The sequence below is a fragment of the Montipora capricornis genome, chromosome 2 (assembly GCF_036669925.1).
Source record: "Montipora capricornis isolate CH-2021 chromosome 2, ASM3666992v2, whole genome shotgun sequence".
In the NCBI taxonomy this organism is placed as follows: Eukaryota; Metazoa; Cnidaria; class Anthozoa; order Scleractinia; family Acroporidae; genus Montipora; species Montipora capricornis.
In genome coordinates this window covers 53,568,147-53,589,774 of record NC_090884.1, presented here as the reverse complement: position 1 = coordinate 53,589,774, position 21,628 = coordinate 53,568,147, and the positions used below count along the sequence as shown (strand labels likewise).

Sequence of the window (21,628 nt, the reverse complement as noted above, 5' to 3'; positions counted from 1 at the left end):
AAACACACACAGTTTTATTCGGGTACTGAGACAGGCGCACATTGCCAAACACGTGACCTGGTTTGTCCTGTTTAAGGTGCCCCGATAAAGAAAAGCTAAAATGTGTTGGAAATTTTTTTCATACTTTCAGTGAAGGATTCGTCAACGTTTTCCTGGTTGCCTTGAAGTAACGTGGCTGGTCTACCAACATGCTTAATAAAGAACAAAAACAACTTCGAATAAGCCACACAGGGGCAATCAAAAGCCCAGTAGCCCCATCACCGCGAATTTTTTGCAAACATCGACCCACGAAAATAAACGGGGGAAATGCGTAAAATGGGTGCAAAGCCCAGTCCACAGTAAAATGCGTCCACATATTGAGCAAATGGATCAAGTTTCCAGGATACATAAGTTGGCAATTTGGCATTCACTCGGGATGCAAACAAATCAATGGTTGGTCGAAAAAGAAACGCTTTTGACATTTGATTGAATACTTCATCGGTGACGCTAGCCTCGATTACCAGCCGCTGTTTCGGAAAATGAGCCAGCGCTCACTCCCGAAATCACGGCTGGACGCGTGAGATGAGCCATTGTTAATTTCCGCTAATCAGAAACTCGCCTGCACAAATCGAGCAGGCATAAATTATTATTTTTGGTACAAGTTGTTGCTGGGAAGGGAGGGAGTTTGAAAAGAAAACTTCAAGACATATTGTGCTTGGCCGTGAGAAAAGGACCAGAGTGATGAAGCACATGGTAATGCAAGCTATTGGACATTACAGAGCGCCATGCGATTGGCCAAAAAAAAAAAAAAAATGGAGAGATCATAACTTCAGCTTGTATGAGGTTTTACGTGAAAATCACTGGACATAGGACAAAGTTCAAACAAGAGTTGTCGATTAACTGACATTTATTTCCGGTGATCAATAAATTATGATCTCACGGCACATGTTTTTCATTCAAAAAGGATCAGCCAGTAGTAGTTCACTGCTACTGGCTAGTGACTACATCGTTGGATTTCCAGCCTTCTTCAAACACAAAAAGTATATGATGTACATATGAAGAAGTTGTGTCTATAAGAGACGATTGCTCAAATTGTCCAGCTAAGTGCAACAATCGTTTCCCTCAAGATCTTTCTTTGTTTTTTTTTTCTCGCTAGGTTTGCATCAGCTTTAGGCCCTTCAATCTGGTTTCTTGCTAGCTTGCTTTCTTACTTTTTTCAACTTCTTCGCTTGATAAGAACACCAATAGAGTTATGCCGTGTGACTTTGCGGATGGCATCTCGAAGTATGACCAAAGAAAAGGGTGTTTAATCAAACCTCGTCTTAGGCAATGTACATTCAATTTTTTTGGACAGAGGTGGGAAGGCATGCTGTAACTTTTAACCTAATCAATTATAATTTTAAATGACAATTAGGAGCCTACTGACCACGTATCTTGAACATGGACGTTTTTTTTTTCAGCCCGCACCCATACTTGTTTTTCAATCAAGACCACATTACGATGACATTTCTCGGATTTTCCATCAATTCTAATGGCGACCTCGTTGATCCTCAAACAAAAAGAATCTTGGAGAAAGGTTTAATTCCCACGAATCTACGAACTGGACTGCGAACCCAGGGAGTTGATTTTGGAGTTAACACTGATAACTGGAACAAGTAAATATTATGTAACCTTATGTCACTCTTTTTCGACAATTTGACCGGCAATTTCTGTTTAATCAGTATTCCAGGGCCACAACCTTTTTGAATTTGAGGGGGTTTACTAAATTGTGGTGCTGTGTCGGTGGAGAGTGAAGCACGGAAACTTGGCAATTAATGGACGCTTTTTCTCCAATTAATTTATTCGTGTATTGATATGCATGTCACCCAGGTTCCACCAATGGAAAAGCTCCTCGATCTCCCACATAAACCACTAAGGGTGAGTTCGTTTCCGGGATATGATTACGTGGAGTTACGATTTAAAACGGTATACCTGGCGTTTTGAAGCAAGAAGGATAATAAAGATATGTTTAAAGCAGCAATTACCTTTATCGTTCAAAGAAACAGTGAAGACAGATTATTGCTGAGAATCCTTTTTGAGTCATGCATATATTTTGCTGAGAATTTGCATTGCTTCATATTTCCTTTATACTAATAAAATTCCGTTACATTAGTAGATAGCATTAGATTTCATTATTTTCTCTGTTTTCCATTGGTCAAAATTTGTATGAAAAATGCTTTGAAACGCGATATTCTTTTTGTATTTCACTTAAGAACTGAAAAGATCGCGAAATTATGCTCAGTTGTTGGTGCTCAGTGGATTAACGCGAACCCAGAATTCGACCCAGACCCCGCATATGAGCTAACCACAGACAACGTTAAGAAGATCATGGCCATTCATATGAGGTTCAGGTATGGCACAGTTAAAAATATCTGTCGATAAATCATGATTTGCAACTAGTTATCTTTCTACTTCTCATACTTCGACAAATTACAATTTCAAGTATAGCTATGATCCTCGCAGTTATGAGCGCAACTTTAGCAATTGCATAGAGAAGCCTGAAAAATTCAGGACTTCAACGGTTTGAACCCATGACCCCGCGATACCGGTGCGACGCTCTAACCAACTGAGCTATTATAAAGCCACTGACGGTGGGAGCTGGTCAATTGTGGGCTCTAATGTTCCCGTGAGGAATGAATCAATGAACGAAAAGATATATGAAATCATATACTGAACTGCGGATATGAAATCAAGTAAAGCTATGACCCACGCAGTTATGGACGCAGTTTTAGCAATTGCGTAGAGAAGCCTGAAAATTTCAGGACCTCAAAGGATCATATCCGCAGTGCAGTATACGATTCATTTCATATATCATTTCGTTCATTAAATTACTTTTTAAAGTTCATACACTCGTTTCGACTAATAGGTGCAATATTCCTGTGATCGTGATGGGTGAAACTGGCTGTGGAAAGACTCGACTTATTCGGTATATGTGTGGACTGCAGGCTGGTCCTAGGCCGGGAACAAGAAACATGTTGCTTGTCAAGGTTGGTTTGTCACACTCTTAAACTGCATGTGAAATCCTCTCGCGCTTATTCATTTTTCTCCTAGCAGTCCCTTTTTCGATGGGCGAGAGGACAGGCAAAATAGCCGAGCGAAAAGGGAGAGGAGGAGGCTGGGGGAGCGGCACTTCCTCTCCCCCAGTATCTTCTCGTTTTTTCTCCTTGCTCCATTTTCGCTGTGCTGTGTGCTTTCAGAATTTTTTCACTCCTTGACTATCCGGGAAGGGATTGTTACCAATCCATTAATTTATCTAACTTTTCTAGACGTATTAACACAAGGTTTTTAGAAAATAACAGAACTGTGTTTTAATTTTTGGCTTTATCTATTAATGTTATGTATCTTATCACAGTATCTTTTTCTTCTACCTCTCATTGTCAATAATCGATATCTATCGTGTCATTTCTTCTTTTCTTTTGAGTGACGTACTTCCAAAATTACTGTTATCGTCAAAGGAGAGGAAAGTTGCTCTTGTGTGATCTAACAACCTACCAACCTGCATCTCTTCAAGGTTCATGGAGGAACAACATACGAAGACATTGAAGCAAAAGTTAAACAGGCAGAAAAGATGGCTCAAGAGAACCAGGATAAGAACATCGACACTGTTCTCTTCTTTGATGAAGCTAACACGACCGAGGCACTGAGCATGATCAAGGAGGTCATGGTAGACCGACGAATTCGTGGCAGGCGTATTGGACTGGGTCTGGAAAGACTGCAGTTGATTGCTGCTTGCAATCCTTACAAAAGGCAATCAAATTTGAGTCTTGCTTCTGTTTAAGTATCCAGATGAGATTGCCCCTGTTGCATATCTTCAATACGTTTTGTCAATTTCTCTATTGTTTCTTCCTAGCCTGGTTATTCGGGACTGAGTTTATAATCATAGGAACCTTAAGATCTACGACGGCGACTTCAACGAAAACGTCACCTCGAAATATCACTTTGCTTAATCATAATTCTCTCGCGGTTATTCTATCTCGTTCACTTCTAACAATTTGGGCGAACTATCCTGAAAAGAAATTGTTACGAGCAGTTACAAAGTGAAAATAGAGAATGAAAGATTCTCTGCTGCATGCTTACGTTGTCGTCAAAACCTCAAAACTGGTAATTTCACGTCGTCCTAACGCAGAGTACCGCAAGAATCCGTCCTAAAATCCGTGCACGTGCAGCACGACTATTTATGCCCTTTGAACCAATGATATTGTTTTGCGGCGTTGTTGTTGCCGTCGCCGTCGTAAAATCTTAAGCTCCCTAATATTTTCATGGTGGTGGTGGGTCTTTATTACCTTGTACTTCGTGTGCCTTTGTTGATACCGATTATAAAACATATTTTGGCAAGACCCCGCCATGTGGCAAGTTTTGTTTATCTCTTTTAAGAGGAATCTCAAATTGAGAAGTTGCCATTCAAAAACCTTCCGTCCTAACGTTTTACCCTTGGGCCACGCAAATCATTATGCTAAAAGTATTGTGACATTCTGAATTTTAGGCACACGGACGAGATGATTTACAAATTGGAGTCAGCCGGGCTTGGATACCATGTGAAAACAGAGGAATCAGATGATCGCCTTGGTATGAGTAAAAAAAACATCTCAGTTAGTTACTCAACTCGAATATATATATATATATATATATGAATAAATGTTTGAAAGAAAATTTGCCCTGAGCGGGATTTGAACCCACGTCCCCCCATTACTAGTCGGGTGTGATCACCACTACACCACCAGGACAACCATGCTGGCAACACAGCCATCGAAGAGGTGATTTACGTGGTTAAGGCGTGGGCCTCCCGGGAAATTTTCTTTTCAAGGTGACAAGGTAGGGGAGCCTATAACTTCACTTGAAACCCAACTAAGGATCAAGTTAATGATGCACGACCGTAGTCAACTTAGCGGATGACAAGGAAGGATCCTAGAAGGATACAGGCTAATTTCAATTTTAGAGAAAGTGTAGGAGAGAAACCCTGACAATGCACACCCCAAATAATCAATTTTTAAGAATAAATGTTTGAAAGAAAATTTGCCCTGAGCGGGATTTGAACCCACGTCCCCCCATTACTAGTCGGGTGTGATCACCACTACACCACCAGGACAACCATGCTGGCAACACAGCCATCGAAGAGGTGATTTACGTGGTTAAGGCGTGGGCCTCCCGGGAAATTTTCTTTTCAAGGTGACAAGGTAGGGGAGCCTATAACTTCACTTGAAACCCAACTAAGGATCAAGTTAATGATGCACGACCGTAGTCAACTTAGCGGATGACAAGGAAGGATCCTAGAAGGATACAGGCTAATTTCAATTTTAGAGAAAGTGTAGGAGAGAAACCCTGACAATGCACACCCCAAATAATCAATTTTTAAGAATAAATGTTTGAAAGAAAATTTGCCCTGAGCGGGATTTGAACCCACGTCCCCCCATTACTAGTCGGGTGTGATCACCACTACACCACCAGGACAACCATTTATTCTTAAAAATTGATTATTTGGGGTGTGCATTGTCAGGGTTTCTCTCCTACACTTTCTCTCTCTCTCTATATATATATATATATATATATATATATATATATATATATATATATATATATATTTTTTTTTATTATTATTTTTTTTCTGAGCAATTACTTTTAACCTTAAGATGAAAAACTTCCTACGCCTCTTCTAATTTAATTGTCATTGCAATTTTTAACAGGACACATCCCATTGCGCCATTTAGTGTACCGCGTGCACGCTCTTCCAGGAAGTATGCGCCCGCTGATTTGGGACTTTGGCCAGCTAAGTCACCAAGTGGAGAGCCTTTACACCAATCAGATTGTCAGCCGCTATGTGAGTACCTGTTCGACCGGACCTGATTTTAAAGAATTTCGCTGCAATTCAGAAAGAGTACAAACAATGCACATTAACCAGAGAAACTGAAAAAGTTAAATTAACACAGTTGTGAGAGGAACAAAAGATTTTAAAGACTAGTTTATATTGTGAAATTACCGGATAACGTTTTTTTTCCAGATTCTGCAAGAACACAAGCTACCAGGTGATTCATCAACAGTCCGAGCCGTCGCATCTGTGTTGGCAGCTTCTCAAGAGTACATGAGAGATCAATCGGTAAGTTGATGAGAATTTTCCCAGAAATTCTTTAGGTAAGTCAATGTGAAATTATTTGGGCAGCGCCCGTAAAGGGTAGAGTCAAACAGAATTTCGGGACACAAGCTGTAGTCCCACCGTCAAAGAAATACTGTTCATCTTAGGTTGGCCCTTTTTGGGGTTGTCTTCCTTTAAACTCGTTTAAATTCTTAGTTACCAGTGAAACAACTCGCAAATTTCACCAAAATTTACCAAACGTTATTTGGGAGTCAAGGATGCTCCCAACGGAAATAGCTAGCTAGACTAGCTTTTGACTAGCTGAAGGGGTATGTTACTGAACTCTTCAGTGGTAATTAAAAAGACAATCCAAAATTACCGCAATGTTTTGTTTGCCAATGGAATCCGCACGGACGACCGGGACAGAGACAGGGACAGAGTCGAAACGCCCACATTGCGGTAAAATCGACTTCATTAGGTAAGAGTTTCTTTGCTTTATACAATGCAAGAGAAGTGCTGTGTTTGTCATGTTTTTAAAGGACGAGTGCAGTTTTGTCAGTCTACGTGACGTCGAAAGAGCCATGCAAGTGATGGTATGGTTTTATAACCATGTGGATATTCTTGGAAGACTAATGAGGAACGTGATTATTGAACAGCGAAGAGAGGAAGGTGACGATGCTGACGAAGAAGATGATGACATCGATGAAGAGGTGAGTTTATCCTCTTTCCCTTTTGAAGCAAAACTCGCGACAGGAACAGTCAAAAAACCTTCTGGTACACCCGTTTTGAAGTCAGCTTGAGAGACCCGGTATTTCGTTTGTATTTTTCCTCATGTATGTTTTGCTGAGGGGATCTACAAATGCATAAACTTGCACAGAACCATAAACGTACCTCTTTGCAGGAGCTTATCGACCCCATGACACGTTCCTTGGTGCTAGCAATTGGCGTTTGTTATCACGCTAAGCTGCAAGACAAACGTCAAGATTTTCGAGAGGTCGTGGCTCAGAGCTTCGGAGCTCCATGTGCACTTTCTGGTGGCGAAAAGCAGATTCTTCGCGAAATTTCAAGGTAAGAACGGCCTTCGTACAATTACATAGATGAAAGACCGCATCATTTTTCTTGTAATGCCATCTACTCGAAATGATCTTCCACCATAAACAACCAGTTGAAATTGAACTTTTTGTCTTCTTTGCCAAAGCACATGTGTAGCAGTTTTAATGCTCTTGACCATTGTAATTTTTTTTTGTCAGCTGCCAGCGAGCTGTGCTGAACGAGTTAGTATTGGGCCCGAACATTGCACGCAACACAGCCCTTAGCGAAAACGTTTTCATGATGGTGGTGTGTATCGAACTAAGGATTCCATTGTTTGTGGTTGGTAAGCCGGGAAGCTCAAAATCTCTGGCCAAGACCGTTGTAGCTGACAATATGCAAGGCGATGCTGCCAGATCTGAGCTTTTCAGAACCCTCAAGCAGGTAAATCGCCTGGGATCAACAGAAAAATACCCCCAACGACTTTTCAAGCTAAAAGAGATGTGTAACTTCCCTAGCCTTTGGTTGGAGAGGCGAACTTAAGAGCCGAAGGTCTTCGAAGGTTCTGCGAATACTCAAATTCGGTTTAAACCACCTGCTCTTCCAAGTCATTTAAATAGCAAGTAGTTTACCTTCCGTCACATACGAATCTTAAAGTTGCCCCCAATTTTCTCGTTTTGGCTTTCAAGGGCCGTATTCAGGTACCCTGTGAGTCAAAACGCAAGAAAAGGGGTTTTTCGAGGAAAAAATTAGCTTAATATGTTTGATGTTTGCAACTGTTTAGGATATTTATGTCTCCAATGAAAATGATAAAATAATGTATTATGAGAGGGGTCAGTTCATGCGAACTCACGGAACACTTTCAACTTTTCAACAGCACTTTTGAACAATTTTTTCGGGTCGATGTCGGAGTATTTGTTTTGTTATGCAGTGACTTGTTTGTTAAGTTCGTGGCGGGGGAATGTATCGAGTAACTACCTCGTTATTTGTTTTGTTTTAGATATATGAAACGTTTCTTCTTTGAGCAAACTTTTTAATATAAGTTTCCCTGCGTCTGTGAATAATAGATCTTTTAACCGCAGGTCCATATGGCGTCATACCAATGTAGTCCGCTTTCAACCCCTGACGGTATCGTGGGGACTTTTCGCCAATGCAGGAAGCTACAAGACGGAAAAAACCTGGACAGGTTTGTTTCAGTTGTGGCCCTTGATGAAGTTGGCCTGGCAGAGGACTCGCCACTAATGCCTCTTAAGACATTGCATCCTCTACTAGAGGATGGTGTGACTTCGTCAGATGACGTCATCGAAACTGAAGAAAAACCCCAACGAGTAGCTTTTATTGGGATTTCGAATTGGGCCCTGGATCCTGCCAAGATGAACCGTGGTATCATGTTGTCACGTGGAGTTCCTGATGTACCAGAGCTAGTGGACAGTGCATTGTGAGTTGTTAACCCATTCCCGTTCGACTGTTTTTCGGTTAGAGCAGAGAATAGCCATTTTTGCACTTAAGACTCATTATCCGGTGATAACTGACTCGGGCAACGCTGTTTATTGTGGTTGTTTCTTTCGTCTATTGGTGCGTTTTCTAAGATGCACTAAATAAGGAACTAACAACTGAAGCTATTCTTCGTGGTCTCTGACAATAATGCATGTAGAAAGTGTTTCTGGCTTAAGGAGGCTCGAATGGGTTTTCAGCTGAGCGCGCGCGCGTAAGCCACACACGCAATTCGTAAGCTGCTTGCGTCAGCTCATGATTCAAATGGGTCACCAGAAATAAACAAATACCGCTAATTTCGCTTACCAGTTCTCCAATTCCTATATACATGGAATATAAATAGACATCTCCTATTCACGAAAACTACGAAAATTCTACTGAAACGGTTTAATAGTCACTTAAATCCGTTTGTGTTGACCTGTAGCTCCACGCGCGCGCGGACTCGAATGAGCGGGTGACGCATGCGTAAATGCTGATCTTGTAACCCCCTAATTTTTCCTGATTTTGCAACTTTACTCGTTTATATCTCTGCTTCTGGACGGTAAATTTTTTTCATTTTTTGCATGTTAGCTAAGATTAATTTAAACCGTTTGTCTTTCAAATTTAAAAAAATTCTGTAGGTGAAAAAAAAAATTAGAGACAAAATTCAAAAAAAGTTATTTATCTGAAAAACTGACCTACAGATTTTGTTGAATTTTAAATATTTTAGAGAGTATTTCTAACATTATCTGGTAACGCTGAATGGGAAAATTTCACCGTCCCGTTTCTTCAAAAAGGACAACATATGTTGATTTTAAGGCTCAAAGAAATGCCTAATATCGTTGCCATGGTAACATTATTTTGGAGGAAAACATAATGTGAGAAATCTACGATAGGTACTTAGTACCCTGGCCAAATTTCGTCTTGATATGATTGCCCTAACTGTATCTAAGGACAGAATATGTTTATTTGTTTGAAAAAGGGAGAAACTATTTCGAGCCTCCTTAAGAGGAGATGCATTTGTTGCGAAGTAGTGGTTTAAATCAACAGTCGCAAGACTTGCAATACCTTAATGAGCTGATTGGTTCCCTGTCTTTGTCCTCATTGGCACCACAACTTTCAAACTCTAAACCAAACTGGCTATCCCATTTCCTTTGCAACTGCTAAAGTTGCTCGCAACCGGGGTCATGCATGATCTTTCCTCGGGTACTCTTACGTATTTCAGTCACAGATTAATAATTGCCTTGTTTCCTAGGGGGTGCAGGGATGGGGCAGTGGTGAGAGCACTCGCCTCTCACCAATGTTGCCCGGGTTCGATTCCCGTCATATGTGGGATGAGTTTGTTGCTTCTTTAATCTGTACCGAAAGGTGTTTCTCCGGTTTTCCCCTCCCTTCAAAAACCAACATTTGATTTGTGTTTACAGTGTTACGAGAGTCACACTAATTAACTTTGTGTTAGCTACCTAGTGCCGCGTTTTGTTTTAAAGGGCTGGTTAGTTCTGGTGCTTATCTTCATTGCTTGCTTTACAGAGGTATTTGCTCAACAGACAAAAGAATTAAAAACCTCATTCAGCCACTGATACCTCCATTGGCAAATGGATATGCAGAACTTTACATAGAGCAGAAGGGCTTTGAAACGTTGAAAAGATGTGAAAAAGAAGAATTTTTTGGGCTTCGTGACTTTTACAGGTATAAAATTTTGACTTTTTTGAGGAATTTTATGTTTGACATTATTTTACTGACATGGTATTGCGTATTTTGTGTATGAGATCATGAAGTGCGGGTCATAGACGAAATTGAGAAGTGATCCTCACACTTATCAGGACAATCTGATTTTGAGCAATTGTCGCGTAAAAAATTCAGGTGGATCCAACGGGATTCGAATCCATGAGTTATGAGATGCCGACGCAATGCCCTACCAACTGAGCTATGAAGCCACTCAGTTCGGAGCAGGTCAATTTATTGGGCTCAAGTGTTCCCTTGAAAGGAGTAGATGATTGAAATAAATGTATATATATTTGAAGTGTTCTGATTGGCTTCATAGCTCACTTGGTAAAGCCTTGCACTGGAATCGCAAAGTTCATGTTTTCGAATCCTATTGGAGCCATTTGAATTTTCCAGGTGTCTATAAGAGACAATTGCTTAAATTTTCCAGATAAGTGCGACCACCACTTCTCACTTTCATGGTATTATTTTGTATTTCATTGAAGCCTCATCAAGATGGTTTATGCTATTGCTGCTAAATCTGGCCGAAGACCTGGTTGGCATCAGCTTGAACACGCTATTAGGAGGAACTTTGGTGGTCTTATTGAAAATAAACCAGTGCAAATATTCAAGCGCCAAATGGCCAACGTCCAGGATTCCGATGTGAGTATAGGCTAATTTACAAATAACGGTCTTCAAGGGACGGCGGTTTGTTGTAATTGTCTCCGTTTGCTCACTAGGACGATCCAGAAGTTAGGAGCTTAACAACGATCAGACTTATTGAAGCAAGTCTTGCGAGGGAAGATGTGGCGGACCAAACTAATTTCAGGTATATTAGAATTCCTTGACGCTTATCATTTCTTTATATTTCCGAGAAAGACATGTTCCGCTTTCCTTAGCCAGGATTTTTCTTAATAATTTTGACTTGTTAAATCTCTTTCAGTGAGAATCGCTATCTGTTGATCCTTACTGAAAATTATGCAGCGTTAAGAATCATGCAGCAGCAGCTCTTGAAGACGTCAGATGATGCAGTAGTGATTTTCGGAAGTAGCTTTCCAAATGACCAGGAGTACACACAGGTATAACCATTGGGTGGCAAAACCAAGGAAATGGCTCGTGTGGTAATGAGTTACTTTGCTGAAAACTTGTTTATTTGAATGGTTTTAGATCTGTCGCAACATAAATCGAATCAAAGTTTGCATGGAAACTGGAAGAACCGTTATTTTGTTGAACTTGGAAAGTCTCTACGAGAGTCTGTATGACGCACTCAATCAGGTAGGAAACGTGTGTTCCATTTTTGTGGCCTGGAAGTCATGTTTACCAGATATATTTTGTCTCGTTGATATGTGTGTGAAGCGATTCTATTGTGCCATATTGTAATTCATCATTGGGGGAAATCACCTTAAAGGGCTAACTTATGGAACGGTAGGTTTGACCCTCTCAATGGTAACATTGTCAATTAACTCATTTGATACAAAATAGTACAGCTTCACTCTCTTACCAATGCAGGACCAGTTTCTTTTTTAACTCACCACTGATAGCTTAATTGAAATTTATTTTCAGTACTATGTGTATCTTGGAGGACAGAAGTATGTGGATCTTGGTCTTGGCACCCACCGTGTTAAATGCCGCGTCCATGATGATTTCAAGTGAGGGACACAATAGTTTTTGCACATCTTAATTCTTCATTTTGATAGTATCTTTTTGGGTGGTTGGTTTCTGCTGAATGATGTTGAAAACAGCCGCACCCTCCTTCCACCCACAAAATATCCAGCCTTAAATGGGACTGAAATCCATGACCTTAGCAGTTTTCCTCCTTAAATTACTACAAAAAGTTTAGCCTGTTGTGCATTCAACCCAAGTGCTTTCGAAATGTGAAGAAAAACGAGAACTGGATTTTTTTTTTCATCTTAGTTTAATGTTTCCAACCCATGATAACAAGTGTAAGAGACAACAGTTTGTGGGGTAATGGGGTAGGAGATTAAGCACTCCATTAGCAGGTCATGAAAAGGTAGTTAACTGAATAGAGTGAAATGTGAAGTGCTAGATTTCTATCCCATATAAACCATGTGAGCGTTAGCCCTACTGATGGAAATGGGCCCACAGAAGGGCAGAGAAAAACTCTGACCAGGATGGGAATTGAACCCACGACCTTCGGGTTAGATCTCCGCCGCTCTACCGACTAAGCTACAAGGTCAGACGGGAGCAGGCCGTGGGAACTGAAGATGTTAAAGGCACGGCAATGAACATGTACAAGTACAAGGAAAGGTTACGTTTATACAAAAGTTGGCCGTGCAGCACTTATATTTTAAATTTTATTTCTGTTTAAAATGTAAGTGCTACACGGCCAACGTTTGTATAAACGTAACCTTTCCTTGTACATGAAGAGGTAGGATAACTAAATGATGAAATGGTATATGAAATGAATCATATATGAACTGCGGATATGAAATCAAGTGAAGCTAGGATCTTCGCAGTTATGAACGCAATTTTACAATTGCGTAGAGAAGCTTGAAAAATTCAGGATTTCAACGGGGTTTGAAAAAATTGCGTTCATAACTGCGAAGATCATAGCTTCATTGATATCATATCCGCACTTCATATATGATTCATTTCATATACCTTTTCATCATGATTCATTCCTCACGGGACCATTAGAACCCACAAATGACCAAATCCCAACGTCAGTGGCTTCATAGCTCAGTTGGTTAGAGCGTCGCACCGGTATCGCGAGGTCACTGGTTCAAACCCCGTTGAAATCCTGAATTTTTCAGGCTTCTCTACGCAATTGTAAAAATTGCGTTCATAACTGCGAAGATCATAGCTTCACTTGGTAGGATAACTAAGTTGCCGGCAAGGGAGGTCGCCATCCTCTCCAAGGGGTTACAATCCCCAAGGCCATGACAACACGTTGGCAATGCGAGGCTACAATTCTCGCCAAGGGGGCACAATCCCCAAGGCCAGAATCCTCTTCAGAAGGTTACAATCCCTCACATGAGAGGTCCTTACTTATCTAGGGTTGTGCCCCCTGGTTTCTATGGTAACCTTGCGCGATTAGAAGGCACACAACCCTAGTACAGTAAGTCTATGGGGCAAAGGGTGACCCGCATGGGAACACTTCACCCCACAAATACACGAAGTGTATTCCCCATTGACGAACCAACCACAAACTAACATTGCAAATCGTCCATTTGGCCTTTTCCTCCCCACAGGAACACAAAGTGTGTTTTCCCAGGACAAACAAAACAAAATTAAAATTGAGAAACAATCGAGGAGGAATAATATCCCCTCACTAGTTTCCGTAGCACTTCCAGAATTAAAATAGTCATTACAAACTGGATACTGCGTGTAACTGAAAATTATGTAACATGTAAACAGTATACACTACTGTGCCGTGCCAGATACGAAAAACCACCAAAAACCACTCTTTAGATGTGGCAAAAAATATGTTGAAACGTATTCCTCAACTAATGCAGCGGCACTAGACCATGGGGAAAGGGAAGTATTACATTCTTACCTACGGAAAAAATTATGTGATAACTAAAGTTTGCACCTAGTCAGCAAGTCTGTGTCATTCCTTGTGTTCTTGGAAGTCCCTATGTTTTATAGCTCCAAGACTCTATAGCCACAATAAATTCAGCAGTCAAAGTTTAAGCACTAAAATAACAAGCAGAGGAATTAAACGTCTATGGCCAAAGTAGGTTCAGAAGTCAAAGATCAAACACTAGCATATCAATTAGAGGAATGAAACTTCTAAGGCCACAATAAATTCAGAAGTCAAATATCAAACATTAAAAAACAAGCAGAACTAAAATAACAATAACATTACAATGCTATTGCCACACTAAAATAATATGTAATGCAGCAGTCAAAGATCCAACATTAAAATATCGATCAGAGGAATTAAACTTCCCTGGCCGCAGTGAAATCAGCAGTCAAAGATCAAACGTTAAAATTACAATCAGAACTAAAATGACAATTACAGTAGCCTTCTATGGCCAAAATAAATTCAGAAGTCAAGATCACACACCAAAATATCAATCAGAGGAATTAAACTTCCCTGACCGCAATAAATTCAGCTGTCAAAGGTCAAATGTTGAAACACCAAGCAGAACTAAAAGAACAATTGAACTTCTATGGTCAAAGTAGCCAGTAGTCAAAGATCAAATGCTAAAATATCAATCAGAGGAATTAAACTTGTAAGGCCTCAATTAATTCATAATTCAAAGATCAAACACTAAAACAACAAGCATGACTAAATAACAATAATTATTATTAAACTTAATTTAGCAGTGAAAGATCAAACACTATAAGATCAATCAGAGAGAAATTAAACTTGTAAGGCCACAATAAATTCAGAAGTCAAGGAACAAACACTGAAATATCAAATCGAAGGGACTAAACTTGCAAGGCCGCCATAAATTCAGAAGACGAAGATTAAACACTAAAATAACAAGCAGAACTAAAATAACAAACGTCTATGGCCACAATAAGTTCAGCAGTCAAAGATCGAACACTGAAATATCAGGCAGAGGGATTAAACTTGTAAGACCACAATACATGTAAATTTAAAAGTCAAACACTGAAGTAATAATTAAACTTTTATCGCCACAAAAAATTTAGAAGTGAAAGATCAAACACTAAAATGACAATCAGAGGAATTAAACTACTATCACCACAGTGAGAGGAGCAGCCAAAGTTCAAACACTCCAACTCTATGGCACAGTGTCCCTCAGCAGTTGTCCAGGGTGGTCGTATCGTCTGCATTTGGCCGTCTGTGAAAAGTGTCCTTGTGCTGTTCGCTCGACAAGAATGGGTTGTTGAGACATCCGTAATTTGTGGACCAGGTAAGGGGGTCTTCAAGTCCCGAAGCTGGCGTTCGAGCGTCTATCGAATCCCCGTCGACGGTCGTAGAGCCGAAAGAACGGCAATAAACCAGATGGATAATTATGTCCTTAACGATTGCACTGGCGGGAAATGAACCGCCTTGCATAATTTTGTGAAAGCTGGTAGCGCCACAGTATCGATCGATTCGAGGAACAGGGAAGATGCACATCAAACACCTACGAACACACTGTCTTAGAACTGTACTAAAAATCGTCTGAAATCATTCTCGAAATTTGAGTGAAGAATCTTCTGAGCTTAAGTGTTTTCGCAATAAAGACAGAACTGGAATGACAGTGGCAAAGGTGGGACTGGACAGACTAGTCCAAAGCACAAGGCACCTAGAATGTGATTGGATGAGGTGCATGGTGTGACGTTCACGTGAAACAAGGTTGCTATGTAACGGAGAAAGCCTTGGCTCAAATGCATATCCCTCGCAGAGGTCATGGTTGTCACATGAACTTTAATTTATAATTGTTTATAAATTGGCTAGCACTTTAATGAGGTAAACAAACCTTTTTACATTCCATTTGTCTTCTGCTATTCGTTAAACCAACTTTGGTTGTTATTAGGCTAATAGTTATCGCTGAAAAGGAGGTGGTTTACAACAGTTTTCCCATTCCTCTGATAAACCGTTTGGAGAAACACTTCCTGGTCACATCAACGAGCTTAACTTCAGAGCAGATGCAGCTGGTTGAGAAACTTCGAAATTGGGTGAATGACTTTGCTGAAGTGACTGGTCCAAAGAAACGCAGCAGGTAAATGGCTCACACGCGTCAAATTGCCCTTTGCTTTTGTGTATACAATGAGACATTTATTTTCTTTTCTGTTTGATGCTTAAGTCATCTTATCATATGGCCCGTACGGCCCCGCGTGCACTTTCATTGCTTAACTATTGGGAAAATCCCCGTATGAGGGTCGTACGCATTAGTGAGAGGAGGGCCGGAAAAAGCCGTACGGCCCTGTATGTTCACAGGGGGCCCGGACAAACTGTGTGACCGTTAATATCTTTCACATAATTTGGAGAAAATCCAAGATATCGTAGTGCTATCATGATCACATATTATAGCAAAATACAAATAATTTTAACTGAGGTGTTGTTTGTGGTAATCCTTGTGGCTGACAACGACGAATTTTAGTGATTTCAAGGGTTCGTGTTCGATGTTCACCTGAGCGTATCAATAGAAAGACAAGGGTGGAAAGCTCGATTTCGGACCGCTCCAGCGCCAAGCTGATTTTCACTTCTTATCATCCAATCAGAGAGGGGCAAACGGCGTGACGGCCGCAAGCCGGCACACGAAAATCCAGCCACGCACCCTTGGAGCTTCGGATGCTGGATTTTTTGATATTATTTAAGGTCTAGCGCTTCGAGTTTTGGACGGGTTTCAGATATAATTGTACGAGAGGAAACCTCTGGGTTTCGGCTTTCCTGGCGCGTGATTTGAAACCTGTACGATGGGAATTTGTTGGTGAAAATCGGCTCGGCGCTGGAACGGTCCGAAATCGAGCTTTCCACCCTTGTCTTTCTATTGATACGCTCAGGTGAACGTCGAACACAAACCCTTGAAATCACTAAAATTCGTCGTTGTCAGCCACAAGGATTACCACAAAGAACACTTCAGGTAGAAATACTTGTATTTTACTAAGAAAACTTGGATTTTCTCGAAATTATGTGAAAGATATAACGGTCACACAGTTTGTCCGGGCCCCCTGTGGTATGTTAAGAATACGTCCTGCGCTGTGCGGTGCGATTTTAAAGGATTTCGTTACTTCTAAATATCCAAGTTCTTTACAGCCAGAAAAGCAAATACTAAGAACGTGATGCATAATCTTTCTGTGCAAATTTGTAGCTTTTTTGTCCAATTCATCTTTTGGGTGCTCGAGAATAGCCCGAGGTCATGTCATACGGCGAAGTCCGCTCTCCATGACTCAGTCAACCCGAAAATTTTGCATAATCATTGTTAGCAATTGCTCCTGGGATATAAAGATGTCCCAACAAGAGAAATCAAAACCAATGCCTATGCATTTTTTCTTTGAAGGAATGTGGGGGAGATTTATTATGGAATTTGAGAAAGTAGAGAATAATCATCATTTCGTATTCCAAATTCCAAATTTGGGAAATAAAAAGTCAGCGTTCTTTTAAACACGCGGTAATCTCTACATAAACAACCACGGAACAAAAGAAGTCATTGTTTCAACAGCTAATTGACTTCTGGTTTGCATCTTAATAACAGTGGGTGACGTCACGAGAGACGTCGCTGTTATGAAGGAGTGTCATATCGTTTTAGGGGAATATAGTTTAATTTTCTGAGAGTGTTGTTCATCGTTTCTTTGGTCCTTTTTAGAAGGGTTTTCTCGATTGAAGACTCTTTTGTTGGATTTCATGAAGACACTATTCCTTCTGTTGTGATGCAAGTTTGCAATGATCCTGAAGAAGAACGGGAAGAAGAAGAAGAGATAGAAGAAGAGGAGGACGACTCTTGCGAAGACGAAACAGAGGATCCTTGGGAAAATAAAGTACGGGCAAAATAATGTCGTAAATAATAAAACACTATTCGGTTATTTATGATTCAAAACTTGTTTATTACGTTGTTTTTTATTCTTTAACATCATAATTCATCATTTGTTGAGCGTGATCGGAGCGAGCTTAAAAGGAAACAGCATCCATCATCGGTACCAAGCAGAACACACGAAATAATCCTGAATTACTACAATCGCTCCGGCTTCCGTTTCATCATATGTTTTGGTGCGTTTCTTTCCCGCAAAACACTAGTGTGAAGTGGCAACACCTAAGTAAAAAAGTGACTGTAACAGCTTATCACTGCATGAAGAAATTAATAGTACAGTGTGAGCCGGTAGCCGTTGTTTTATAGGCACGTTGTAGCCGTTGCCGTCCATGGTACGTTGTGTAATGTTTTTGTTCAACTTGCTTCTATTTTCATTTGAGATGGTACGAAGATGTAAGAACATGCTTCTTGAAATGGCTACACCTGATGCAATTGCTCGTCTTCCAGCGAGTGGCCTAAAAGCCGAGGCCAAAGTGATCTGGAACGTTTACTTTCATGAGCAGCAGCATTCAAGTTTAGCGGCGTTCATGAGTCATATGCTCAAATCTGACAAAGCTCACCTTAAAAAGAGAAGACAAGAGGGACTGCTTGTCCAAGTGAGTAGATCAATTTATTTGAATCACTTAGGGGGGGGGGGGGGGAATTGGGGCGCATATTTGACATCCTCCTGGGTTTGTTGTTTCTTTTTTCTTCATCAAGAGCTCCCAATATCCAGGTACTCCGTTAGTACCCTCTTAGCCAAATCCAACATTTAATTGGTTTGAGTTGATATCGTTTCCTTGGAGGGCCACAATTATATGAGTATTGAAAACTTACCTCTCGCTCTTTCCGTGCAAAAAAGTTGAGTCAGCTTTCCATTTTTAGTTTTACTTTTTACCTCTTCATCTGTGGTCATGAGTGCTTCTTTTTGTGTCAATGACACTCCAAATTTTAGATCACAACCCATTCACGCCTGCTGACCAAGAATGATCTGTCCGTTTTATGCGACCAAACGGCTTTTCGTCCTTCAACAGTCGAGTTCATGACACTTCAACAATTCCAAACTGAGCAACAATTTAGGACTTTGGTCAGGTAACATTCTCGTTTTCTAAATCTCCTTAATGTTTTGTAATTTACGTTGTTAAAGTTCAAATGGATGAGGGTGGGTGGGTTGGAAGCACAGCTGAGTGACATGGAGCCGGACTTGAAAGTTTGAGTCGAGCATCCGGCTACAGCTGCCCTTATTCTTCATGATGATATTAGTGATGATGTTTATTTGTATCCTTTGTTTTAATGTTCCTGGAAATCCCAAAAGTAAGCTCCTCAAAGGGCTGACGTCAATTAGTAAGTTATTACAAACGAAATCAGTTATGTAAGGGTTATCGGCCTGAAGCGAGGGGTTATGTAATTTATTCCCCTCGTGCGTTGCCCGAGGGCTGCGCCATCGGGCAACGCACGAGGGGAATAAATCACATGACCACGAGCTGAAGGCCGATAAATGGCTTATTTTTACATTGGCGAGGATTCCTCAATGGATGCAAAAATACACTGAAGAAAAATTCCTCTATTGTTCATCTTTCTTTTGTTTTTCAACACTCCATGCTGGCACTAGTGGGATTCACAAGTTTCTCGGCCTTTTAATTATGTTAATTTTTTAAAGTCGCATTTCGAATTAGTTGCTCGTCTTGTTCGTAGTGAATGCTAAGAACAGGGTAGCAATGTTCAGTGATTCAAAGTCAGAACTGTTTATCACTCAAAGTAGTTTTAGCGGCAGCAGGTCAATTGACCTTTCGGAAAACAACTTTGAATCTTTATTTGCGGATGCAGACAAGGAGATAGCAGTTGACAATTTCAATATTTACGCACCGAGGATCTTTTGACCGACCTTTTTACAGATAAAGAAGATTCCGGCCGAGGGATCACTACTGTAACCGACAAGAAAATTCAGGCGAGGAATGAAGCAAGAATACCACAAAACACTAAAAGGGCAACTTCATGAAGTACTCATAATTTGTTCCTCATGAAAAGCTAATTAAAATGCGAGGGGATTATGTGTTAATATGCAAGGGTGATAAGTCACTTATCCCCCTTGCATATTAAGACATAATCCCCTCGCATTTAAATTAGCTGTTCAATAGCCCCGTACTCAGCATTTCGGACAGTTGATTTGGGGGTTATGTAATATATTCCCCCCGAAAGGAACAAAGGAGTCCGAGCTCATGTAAAAATAAGCAATCGTTATTCAATCTTATCAAAATACGAAATTTGTTCATTTGTGGGCTGAAGCTGGTTACCTTAGAATCCGTGGAAACTCTAGGAATATCCAAGAGATACTCTTTTGGGTTGTACGATTTAACTACTGAAGTTTGAACGTTCTTGCACCTTTTGAATGAACCAAGGAATAAGCAGTCTCCCAAAAATGAAAAATACTGAATATTGAATTCGTGTGTGTCGGTCTCACGTGTGTTGTACCTTCGTTACAGATGCTTTTTTGAACGCCTTGGGGGCGGCTGTCCTGGTATTCTCATTGTTCAGTGCGATTCGGGTGATGACAATTTCAGTTTGATCGCTGGTGCAAGACACATTCTCATGGAAGAACGAAATAATGCACCTGAACTCCTCGATCTTGCCAAAATTGAACCAGTCCACATCGTTCTGGTAGTGCAACTGCCTAGAATTTCCGGCGGATGTTGTAATTTTGTCGGCTTTCAAGGTGGAAAGTGGATGTCGGTTCACATTGACGAGCTTCGTCCTCCAGGCGGAAACACACCATCCATTGAGCATTTGATTGACAGACCAATCAGCGAATTGTTTAGAATGCAACCAGGGACGGGCAAAAAAGCACAAATGTTGGCTGTTAATCTCTTGCGAAACTCTGTCCAAGCTGCAGCTTGCAGAGTCGATAACGAAGCTGGTTCATGTGATCGATCTACCCAGAGAATAGAACTTTTGTTACAACTCTTACCAGAAAACTTTGAAAGGATAAACGGTGATTATAAACTATGTTGAGCCAACATGATGCTTGCCCTAAAAAATTCACTTATGTCCAGAAATGCACCTAATGAGATGCACGCCCAATTTTGACATCCGACACAAAGTGTCCCTTTAAGTCTAAGCATTTGCTACCTTTTTTCAACAACAAGGTAAAGATGAAGGTTGGCGTTATTTTAAGCTTTGGGTAAATGCAGCAGGTAATCTTTACTTAATAAGCAGCATTTGGGGGACACTTTGTGACTAAATTGTCTGTATTCCGCGACATGATTGACGTTTAAGTTGGGAAGATGAGCAAGGGGACACTTCGTGACGCTTATTGAAAATCCGCATGCATCTAATTTGGGGCATTTCTGGACATAAAAAAATTGTCACCCAGCACTTATTTTGGGGGTTCTATTTATTTTTACTCGTAAAACTTGCATTTTCAGTTCCTACGTTAAAGAGCTACTATGATAAAAAAAAAAAAAACTACTTCTTCTTCAGAATTTGTTTAATTTGAGTGTAACTTTTGGATTTCACAGTCCGTCTTTACTCACGTTCAAAACTGACCAGTTTGAACTTAGAGGACTGGATCAATGAAAAAGTGACGCCATTTACTCACTAGCTTAAAATTTCATCGTGTAAATGCAGCTTGTCATGTACATCAAACACGAGCTTATACCTCTGAAAGCCCGAAACTCCCGCGCTTCATATTAATTCAGCCGCGTACACATGCACTTTTAAACTAGAGTGTCTTTGACGCCATTTTCTCCTCGATCCAGCTCTCTCAAGATTTTAAAGTTGAATAATGGCAGACCATTAACTAGGAAAATTCCAGTTAAAATCAACAGGTGTCTTTTTTTTTTAATCCAGGCTAAAAACTTGGGTAACTTAGAGTGTTAGTTAACATAGTTATGAAATCCAAAGGAAAAGA

At 40.5% G+C, this 21,628-nt stretch overlaps 1 protein-coding gene across 2 annotated transcripts in view; it reads left to right on the top strand.

Moving 5' to 3' along the window:
• Positions 1 to 21,628, top strand: part of LOC138027547 (E3 ubiquitin-protein ligase rnf213-alpha-like) — a 198,357-nt gene that overhangs the window by 141,789 nt on the left and 34,940 nt on the right. For both annotated transcript variants that reach the window (XM_068875097.1, XM_068875094.1), the window contains exons 32-53: positions 1,440 to 1,634; positions 2,232 to 2,369; positions 2,885 to 3,005; positions 3,530 to 3,765; positions 4,502 to 4,584; positions 5,700 to 5,833; positions 6,014 to 6,109; positions 6,625 to 6,795; positions 6,987 to 7,153; positions 7,336 to 7,558; positions 8,197 to 8,552; positions 10,118 to 10,276; positions 10,798 to 10,954; positions 11,032 to 11,120; positions 11,235 to 11,370; positions 11,459 to 11,566; positions 11,855 to 11,940; positions 15,748 to 15,933; positions 17,521 to 17,692; positions 18,123 to 18,338; positions 18,677 to 18,813; positions 20,205 to 20,710. In XM_068875097.1, coding sequence (XP_068731198.1) covers positions 1,440 to 1,634; positions 2,232 to 2,369; positions 2,885 to 3,005; positions 3,530 to 3,765; positions 4,502 to 4,584; positions 5,700 to 5,833; positions 6,014 to 6,109; positions 6,625 to 6,795; positions 6,987 to 7,153; positions 7,336 to 7,558; positions 8,197 to 8,552; positions 10,118 to 10,276; positions 10,798 to 10,954; positions 11,032 to 11,120; positions 11,235 to 11,370; positions 11,459 to 11,566; positions 11,855 to 11,940; positions 15,748 to 15,933; positions 17,521 to 17,692; positions 18,123 to 18,338; positions 18,677 to 18,813; positions 20,205 to 20,710 — 3,872 coding nt within the window. The remainder of the gene's footprint in view (positions 1 to 1,439; positions 1,635 to 2,231; positions 2,370 to 2,884; positions 3,006 to 3,529; positions 3,766 to 4,501; positions 4,585 to 5,699; positions 5,834 to 6,013; positions 6,110 to 6,624; positions 6,796 to 6,986; positions 7,154 to 7,335; positions 7,559 to 8,196; positions 8,553 to 10,117; positions 10,277 to 10,797; positions 10,955 to 11,031; positions 11,121 to 11,234; positions 11,371 to 11,458; positions 11,567 to 11,854; positions 11,941 to 15,747; positions 15,934 to 17,520; positions 17,693 to 18,122; positions 18,339 to 18,676; positions 18,814 to 20,204; positions 20,711 to 21,628) is intronic.